This window comes from Hylaeus anthracinus, unplaced genomic scaffold (assembly GCF_026225885.1).
Source record: "Hylaeus anthracinus isolate JK02 unplaced genomic scaffold, UHH_iyHylAnth1.0_haploid 27494, whole genome shotgun sequence".
NCBI classification, from domain to species: Eukaryota; Metazoa; Arthropoda; class Insecta; order Hymenoptera; family Colletidae; genus Hylaeus; species Hylaeus anthracinus.
In genome coordinates, this window is record NW_026535281.1 from 39,028 (window position 1) to 48,079 (window position 9,052).

A 9,052-nucleotide genomic window follows, 5' to 3' on the forward strand; every position below is an offset into this window, starting at 1 on the left:
GGACGTCCTGGTATCGACCGGCTGAAAAAGGGGTGGATTTTTCTACCCCTGGGCGGAGGACCAGCGCTGGGGGACGTGTTCTGGACTCGATTGCGACTGGCCCACCTCTGATCTCCTCGTCGAAGGAAAACGACCCTCCGGCACCCTCAACTTTCGCCCTAGCCGAGCTTCTGCGAATTATTCTCGCGAATTTTCTTGGCTTTCTTCGATCCTTTTTCATTTTTCATTTGTTTACTTAACCCAGTCCCGCGGGGAGTTAACCTCCATTCGCGTTTTTATTGTGCTTTCATTTTTTGTTTCATTAATCCAGTTCCACCGTGTAGTCAACCTTTCATTTTGGAAATATTTCGCTTTTAATCTTGTTGACGGTGTTTCATTTGTTCCATTTATCCATTTTTATTGGATGCTTAACCTTTCATTCCGCTTTCATTCTTATTCACGTTACACTGTTATTTACTAGTTCGATCTATTTTCGACGAAGGCAGGAAGCGTTAGAATTGGCCGCGTAAAAGATCAAAGCGAAGTTTCCGGGATCGGCGTACTTGGAATCGTAAATGTCGAACAAAGAAGGCGAATTCGGCAAACGTCGTCGTCATCAACAAAGTCAAAATCACAGGTCCCGACACTCTCACGCGAATGTCGTGGCAATCTCGGCTGAATAGAAACAGCACAACTACTCGGAAGCGACCGTTTATCGGGTCTAACAAACTTTGACACTAGCTGGCCAACCGATTCCCCGGAATCCAATTAATCCCCGGATCGGATCTAAGTTCGCCGAAGCGGCGCGTGGGAGCGCAGTGGCGTCTCTTCGCGAGTCTTCTCCGAACCAATTACAGGCGTTGCTGTATCGATGACATCACGCATAGAAAATCACATTTCCGACAGTACAGAAGCGATAAAAAGTACGCTGCTCTTTGAAAGTTCGGAATGCCCGTGAATTTCTGAAGAAAAAGAGTGTATTTTGTGCAAAAATATCCTTTGATCGTAAAAGCCATGATTGAATTAGATCTTTTGTGAGAATAAGGTTTCGAGAATCTTATTTGCTTCTAGTTATAGTTTTTTCTCTTTTTGTCACACGTTTAGTTTGTCTTTTAACGAATCTTGAAACCTAAATTAAAATTCCAAAGTAAAACTCGAACGTCTTCAATTTCCTCAAGGGATATTAATTTCCACGACGACCGTAAGTCGTTTCGTTGGCCAGAATCGCGAGCATCGTCAGATCCGACGAAGGACGAGCACGACGATGAAGAAGAAGTAAGCAGAAGAGAGGGAAAGAAATGGATCCTCCGGGGTTTCTCTGCCACTTACTCGGCCGGAAGCTAATTGGCCCGAATCGAGGGTGGCTTTTCCATCATCCGGTTCACGGCATTATGGCTGACTGGCACGTGAGCGGGCCGACCAATGGGAACGCGAGTCGATGCACGAACGACCGGGAGGAACTGCTTCCAACGATGTTCTTCGCCTTCCTTCCTTCGGCCTAATTTCTGATGGCCCTTCCCCGGATGGTTGCCGATAAAACGCGATGGGAGCTCGATAAAGGTGTCGAGGGTTGCGAGGAGTACCGTGCGCTCCGCAGGCCATTGCTGTTTTTGCTTTTATTCCTCAGGGACTCAGGAATAACTGGGCCGATGTTTGTTCTCGAGATGTTAATTTGGGAGTACCAGGTAGACTCTACGCGAAGTCCTTGAAGAGCATGGTTTATAGTCCTTAAGACTCGCATATTCAAATACTTGAGTATTCGTCTGGTCAAGAAATTTTTTTTTATAAGTAACAGAGAAATGGACACGCGAATGATAAAGTATACGAATATTTGAACCGCTCGACTAGAAAATTCGCGAGGGTAGTCTCCGTTCTCGATCGAGCAACCGACCAGCGTCGAAGACGACCGAATCGAGCGCAAAGGAATTCCATGGCGCTCGGAATTCCTCCGTGCACGCGCATCCCATCGCGAGGTTCGTTCTAAGCGAGTTGTTTGGCCAACTGATCGTACAGAAGGGCAAACAAGTCTCTCGGCCGCGAAGGGGTTTGCCGGGCTCCAGGTCGACGTCATCGACTCCTTTTCCGCGCGGAAACTCGCGCTCGACGAAAGAAGCCAGCCGGCGAACAAACAGGAGACAAAGAAGAGCTCTCCTTCCCTCCCCCTGCTCCCTTCGTCCCGCCGCGCCCCCTGGCCGCCACCTCGAGGCGGCCCTTTTCACTTTGAGGGTTAAGAAGTTAGCTGATGGTTCGAGGATTACTTAGACTCCGTACATAAGGCAACTGTGCGCGGTTAGTTTGCGGTGCACACAGCCTCTGAAACCCACCGGAGTGCTTCCTTCTTTCCCTCTTTTTACGTTTCGTTCTCCCTTTCGTTTTTCTCGCGAGCTGCCTGAACTTCTTTCGTCGGTTTCGCTTTAATAAGGGCTGTTCCGCGTTTCTTACCGCGGTTTCTCGCCGTCCCGCTTTGTCCGCAGTGAACTTGAGCCCCCTCCCCCTCCCCCCCCCCCCTCCCGGAGCTTCGAACCTTCCTCGATTCGGATTTCCGCGATTCAAATTTCCCGCCCTCGAGACGACTCGTCAGATTTAGGAGTCTGGTTCAGCGTCGAGGCGGCAAATTAATTTGAAATGAGAATTCTTCGCGACTAAAATCCCTCGAAAGACGCTTCTTCGTAGCCTCAGCGATTCCAGAAATAAAGATTCGGTTCCAAAGAATCTTTCTAACCTTCCAAATTCAAGAATCTACATTCTCGGATCAACGATGACTAAAATTCCTTTTGAAAAGGACTCGATTCGAAAGAACCCTGATGTCTGCTACAAAGTCGATCGATTTCCCACGAAACAACCCCACCGCCCTACAACTTTCAAGAACGTTCGAACGTCGCAAAGTCAAGAACTAAGGAACTCCGAGTGGTCGGCGGAAATCGAGAGAGCCAGGCGCCGAAACGACTTCAGCAGCGCATATATACGTATCGTGCCGCGTGAATTGACCGTGCAGATAACAGGGTAGAGGGACAGTGGGGGGAGAGAAGGATGGTAGGGGAGGCAAGAGGGGGTCAGCGGAGAGAGGGGATGGAGGAAAGTGAGAGAATATCCTGGCCGACACAGAAGCCGACGCTGCTAATGACTCTGTCCGCGGTAATCTCCGGGTGTTATCTGTCCTGGCTACCTGGGGCCCACCTACTTCGAATCACGAAGCTGCACACGCTTCTACCTCGTTTCCCGCCGATCGCCCGGCGTTCCGACGCGCGTCTCCTCTCCGCATCGCCTGAGAATGGAACCGTGGAGGATGAAACGAACACCGGAGATACCGAGCGACTCCGGATTGGGGGGCTTTCAAGTTTCGTCGGTCAGCAGATCGGATTCCTTTTGCTTACCGCGAGATGGAATTCGTTGGAGGGGGGTCTTGAGGGGGACTGGTCGAATATTTTTCGCGTCGAATGGAATATTCATCGTGTGGGGATGGTTTGTTCTTGTCTTTACTAATCCTTTGTACTCGGATGTCCCCTGTGATGGGACGTCGTAAGTAGACAACGAGAAATCCCCGGTCCACCCAGCGTTTGTCGCGGTGGAGCAGGCTCCGATTAGGCTCCGGAGAAGTACTAATTGCTCCGATCGTCTTTCCACATATTTTCCACGGCGCCGGAGGCGTGTCGAGGCCGAAAGTCCAGGAGAAAGGGGATAGCGCGCGCGCGCGCGCAGACAGAGAGGCATTCGGCTTTGATAGGCTAATGACAAACGCCTAGATTGGCCGGCTTATCAGTCGAGCAGCGCTAATTATTTCTCCTTTGTGCGGAGCCGCGCATAATGGCGACCGCCGCGGGCCGGCAGCTTCTCCCGTACGATCGCGATTTCCACGTACGACCGCCGACTGCGTTTGTCTGCGTTTTATTTATTGCCAGATCGAGAGGGATCCACCGGGGGCGCGGATTGGACACCGTTTCTCTCTTTGCTCGGCGTTATCGCGGCCCCACGGACCTTTGCCCTCTTTCTCTGCCTCTCGTTCGCCCCAGACCTCCGCACGAGCGTGTTTTCGAGGACTTTGGTTTCCGCGGTTGCCCCAGTCTTTCCGCGATCCTTTGTTTCGAGTACGCAGTCGATCGACTGTCTTCGTGAGATGATTCAGGGTCGTGACTTCTTGGCCCTAGGAGGGAGTAGGTGAGGATAAGCTGTCTCGGAGTCATGCTCGTTTATTTGTTAAGGGTGGCCATTGGCTATAACACCTAAGTCCTGGAGCCTTCAGGATGCTAGCTTCCGCTACTTATTCTTGACATTCCTCGTGTTGCTCGGGTCTCACCCATTTGGGGAAAGCGTAGCGAATCAAGAGGTGTCAGGTGACTCTCTTCGGACAGGGTATGCGTCTTTTTCTTTTCACTTCTACTGCCCAGTTTGGTTGACCCGTCGAAGAGCAAAATTATTTGCAGATTGTTTGCCACGATGGCGACGAGTCAGGGCTTCCCCATTACGAAAATTCCGCCGCGTAATTACCGTAATTCCACGGCGGAATGTAGATTTATCGAGTAGCCAGCGAAGGCACATCCATTGCTCGATGGAATGTCCCGCGCAATCTTGCGAGCTGCTACTGCACCGGTGCATTTGCATCGCGCGGAAGACTAAAAGCGAATCAATCGTTTTGTTTTCCTTGGGCCGCTCTCAAAGTGTTCGCCATTAAAAACGAAGATTGCGGCCACCTACGCCGGCGTGGCCTCTTTGAAAGAATCCTGCGTATATACCTTTTACCGAACCCTTGCGTTTGACTTTGATTAACCGATTCGCAACTTGGAAGCAAAGCGGACTTGAATCTTGAAATTGAAGGATTTGATACTGGACAAACGGCTCCGGAATTGTCAAGGGAACCTGAAAATTAAAGAAAGGGGTTAAAGTGTTGCGAAGATAACCTCAAAATTGAGGGAGTGATCAAGATAAGTTAAGGTTAAAGAAAAGGGTTAGTTTAGAGTTTGAATATTTCAAAGCTGGGGAATTTCTACTTTTGGGAATATAACCTCAGAATTGGTGGAGTGATCAAGATAATCTAAAATAAATGAACAGTTTACAGTTCGAGTATTACAAAACTGGGGAATCTCTAATTTTAGGAATACAACTTCAAAAGGGGAGCGGGTGATTCTCCGATGTACGGGAAGATAACCTCAAAAATGGAGAAACGGGTGATTTCCCAAGATAACCGCGAATCGTCATCGTCGCGCAGAGATATTAAAAGCGAAAAGAAAGACGAAGTTTAGTAAGAGTTTACGAGCTCGAGAGGCGAGTGACGTAACCTGGGCACCAATTATGCCACTACGCGAAATAATTGCCTCGATCCATACTGCGCTTTCCGGGGATGCCACGAGCACGATAAACTCGTACTAGAGTTCGCATCTCTTCTGCCTTTGCTTCTCTTCTCGTGGTCTTTTTCGTCAAGCTTGGCTTGTTAACAGCGGCCCACGATGCATAATACATTAGCTGACCGCTAGACATTTTTCTGCTCTACGTTCGCGACACCTTGCGCAGCTTTTATTCGCATGGGAGTCGATTGAATACGCCTGGGGATGTATCAGCATCCATTCTAGCGATGTATTCATTGTGGGCCGACGCTGAAGTAATTTGCAAGTAACATCGACTATGGCTGCGAGTGTTAACAAATTATCGAGTTTCTTTAGTGTAACAAAAATACATTGCATAATTTTCTAATCTGTAATGATCTTTAGAGGTTTAGAAACTCTATCCTTAACTCTCAATTTCGTTACTTAAGGCACTAACAAGAGAATAACCTCGTATGTTCTTCTTTCGGTGTGAAAAATATTGATAAATTTTTGAAATCTTAATGTTCGTAACGTCAAGCTAGATTTGGAAGTTGGAAAGTCTACAAATTTGCACAGTAACAGTGTTGCCAGTACAGTGACGTTACGTTACGTAAATTACTCGAGTTTGACGAGCACAGTGTCGCCAATATGGCAGCCCTGATGTCATCGAATCGTGACTAACAGCCAGTTGATTTCCCGAAAAGAGAAGATAGAGGAGAAATTGCGAGGATGAGCTCCGCCCGTGAAGCAGTCTGTCCCAATATATGCTCGCCTGATTTTTTCAGACGATATTGAACTCGATGCACAAGTACCAACCGAGGTTTCACCTGGCGAGGGCCAATCACATCTCGCAGCTCGCCTACTCGACGTTCAGGAGTTACGTTTTCAAGGAAACGGAATTCATCGCGGTGACCGCTTATCAGAACGAAAAGGTGAGTGAACGTTCCTATTCTCTAATTAACTGATAGATAGAGAGGGGTTAAGTTAGGTTATTAATCATACAGCTGGAAAATGGACCAATTCGAATCCATGATTTTATTTTTGGACATTTTACAAACACAGGAAAAGTTTCTAAACTGGTATTGTTATCTGCATCTCTCGTTGCCACACAGACGCGTGTACCTCGAGGTGTTTTATGTTATTAATTGCACCACTAGAGTGCATCGAACTGTTGAATATTAAATAGTGTTACAACGCGTAGAATCGTCGAGAGTGTACTTATGTTAATCAATGTCTCGTTCCATTATTCGCCCAGGAAGGTGTGGAGTGTAACAAGTTTACCTATTTTTTCACTGGCAGCTTGTTAATTATCGAGTCATTACCATCGTTAATTACCCAAGTTTAGCTGGACATAGCAACTGATTAATTACGTTAATTGCGAACAGCCGTTGTAGTATCATTTCAGTCGCAACCGTTTGTTTACGGAACAGTAACCTCGAATAAAAATAACGGTTAGGTAAATAATGATTAAAAACAGAAACAAGAGATGTTCGAGAAACGATTTGTGAAATTTTGAGGGCGGCCATGTTTGGCGAGAAACGAGGACAAACGAACGGTTTCCTTTTTTGTCGGTCGCGTTAATTAAAATCCCCCTTCGTCGATGGGGCCAAAAGGGTTCGGGGAACCACCGTGGTTCCCGGTACGCATTATTTTTGATGTTGCATGCGCTCAAAAGGGGCCCCTTGTCTGGATTTTTCGTCGTGCGATTCCCTCCCCACTCGCCCTTCGTTATCGCCGCTCCTTCTCGGTATCTGCGACCGGAAGAAGGATCTCGTTTCTGTGGATCTTTTTGAGCCGGCTAACGCCTTCTGCGTTTCGTGTAATCGAAAGTCAGCTCGATTCGTGGCACCGTCGTTTCATCGTAACTTGGCCCATAAAATGGCTTCCATCTTGGAATTAAGATGTTATAATTAAGTAATACATATCGTAGGATTCGGGGCAAAATGGTGGTGCAGAATTACAGTTAAACTATTGTTGTGTTACGTATCGTAGTGGCTCCCATCGGCGGTATTATATTAAATTAGCTAACGCGCCAAATTCAATATTGCATAGTTGTGTAAATCACTCACTTTAAAACAAATGTTAAAACTAAATTAACGTTTAACTGTTCAATTAACCGATCTTCAAGGATTCAAGTTTGGGAAAATATATAAAATGCTGGATTTCTTGTAATTTTTTGAAGAGGTTAGATCGAGGTTGCATTGACTCGTGACGATTATTGACATTCATTGAAATTTGTTTATGTTGCAGATCACCCAGCTGAAAATCGACAACAACCCGTTCGCGAAAGGATTCCGGGACACGGGCGCGGGGAAGCGGGAGAAAAAGTGAGTATCGCTTTCAAAACTTTGTCAAACACAAAACCACGTAAAGAGCCCCCATGAAAAAGGTTTGCGATTTCTCTGTCGCAAATGATAGCCACGTGACCCTCACGTGACGGTCACATGACGATCATGTGACGGTCACGTGAGGGATAACTAGTACCATTCCTTTTTTCATGGCGGCTTTAAAAACTTCTTTGTCAGAAGAACAACACCGACAAGAGTACTATCAATTAAAATACTATCGAAATACTTCCATGGAAAAAAAAAAAAAAAAAAAAAAAAACCCAAACCTACCCAAGTTCCCACAACAGGACCCATACAGGCAGAATCCCGAAAGCCGTGGAAACCCCTTTCCCGGCCACCCCTATGAAACAAAAACCAATTCGCAGGCATGTCTTCGAGGTCGACCTAATTGATCGCGGAGCATTTTGGGGGTCTCTCCCCTCGATCCGCGCTATTAAGGTCGACGTATCGACCTCAGGGTCAGCCCCCAGGGCCTGGGGTTGGTTTCACGGGGCTCATTTGCACCCCGAGCGGCCGCGAGCATCGTCCATTTGTATTCAATATCGCGGGTTTATGAGCTTATGTCAGCGAGGGTTCGCCGCCGCATCGAGAGACCCATTTCAATTTCATTGGTCGCGTTCGCGGGGAGTGGCAGGGGGGAGGGGGGAGGGGGGGGACCCGTGACTCGAGTGGATTCTGACGAGGTTAAGTTGCTATGCATAGGTCTCGTGCCGCCCTCGTTAACGTTGCTAATCCTCGTTATACGCACTCATCGGCGACCCAAAGCCCATGTAAGCTCTGCCAATTTGCCTACTCGCGTACGGCATTAGTGGATATTTCAGGTGCGGTGACTGCGATTCGTGAAGACATCTAAGTGAAGGGGGGTTGGCGGGAATTCGTTTGGGGACGCTTTCCGATCGTTTAGCCGGGTGATTTTGGGTTGTATCCTCGCGAGCGAGTGCCTTCGGTCAACTATCCTCTTGGCTGAAAGGTGATTCTCCTGGCGGATCGGGAGTTTGGTGATCTACCTACAATTTCAGCACGCAGGTTAAAGCACCACGAGTGCTATATTAGGGTTACTGTAACGATATGTAATGTATGTATAAAATGGGGAAAATAACTCCACTATTTTTCCAGACTACAAATATTCCGCGCAGAATTCGCTGGGTCCTTTTTTTGGGGATGGGACAGTACCTTAGATGAAAGCTGAGAAAGGGGGTAGGGCTGGGTTCGAGAAAATTCTTCTGACCTACAATTAGCTCACAGATCAAAGCACCATAAGTGCTATAGCACTATAACAATATTACTATAACAATATTCTCTATTCAAATAATTCACTAAGCCGTTTTTGGGGTTGGAGACACCACCTTAGATAAATGATGTGGGTGAGTGGGTGGGGGGTGGGGGGGACGGGGGAGGAGGCAGGGTCCGAGAAAATTCCGCGGAAAT

The 9,052-nt window shown here is 47.6% G+C and overlaps 1 protein-coding gene across 1 annotated transcript; it reads left to right on the plus strand.

Annotated features, from left to right (window-relative positions):
- The first annotated feature begins 5,079 nt into the window (after positions 1-5,079).
- LOC128893424 (T-box transcription factor TBX3-like) lies at positions 5,080-8,128 on the plus strand. The gene is made up of 3 exons (XM_054154331.1): positions 5,080-5,141; positions 6,062-6,208; positions 7,527-8,128. The coding sequence occupies exons 1-3, from the start codon at positions 5,106-5,108 to the stop codon at positions 7,605-7,607; spliced, it is 264 nt and encodes an 87-aa protein (XP_054010306.1). The 5' UTR covers positions 5,080-5,105; the 3' UTR covers positions 7,608-8,128.
- Positions 8,129-9,052: the final 924 nt, after the last annotated feature.

What these genes read in the sequence shown, in the direction of transcription:
- LOC128893424 (XM_054154331.1), top strand. Translation starts at nt 5,106, where the DNA reads ATGTACGGGAAGATAACCTCAAAAATGGAGAAACGG. An exon ending in CCTCAAAAATGGAGAAACGG is followed by an intron (nt 5,142 to 6,061) that starts GTGATTTCCCAA and finishes TGATTTTTTCAG; the next exon opens with ACGATATTGAACTCGATGCA. An exon ending in CCGCTTATCAGAACGAAAAG is followed by an intron (nt 6,209 to 7,526) that starts GTGAGTGAACGT and finishes TTTATGTTGCAG; the next exon opens with ATCACCCAGCTGAAAATCGA.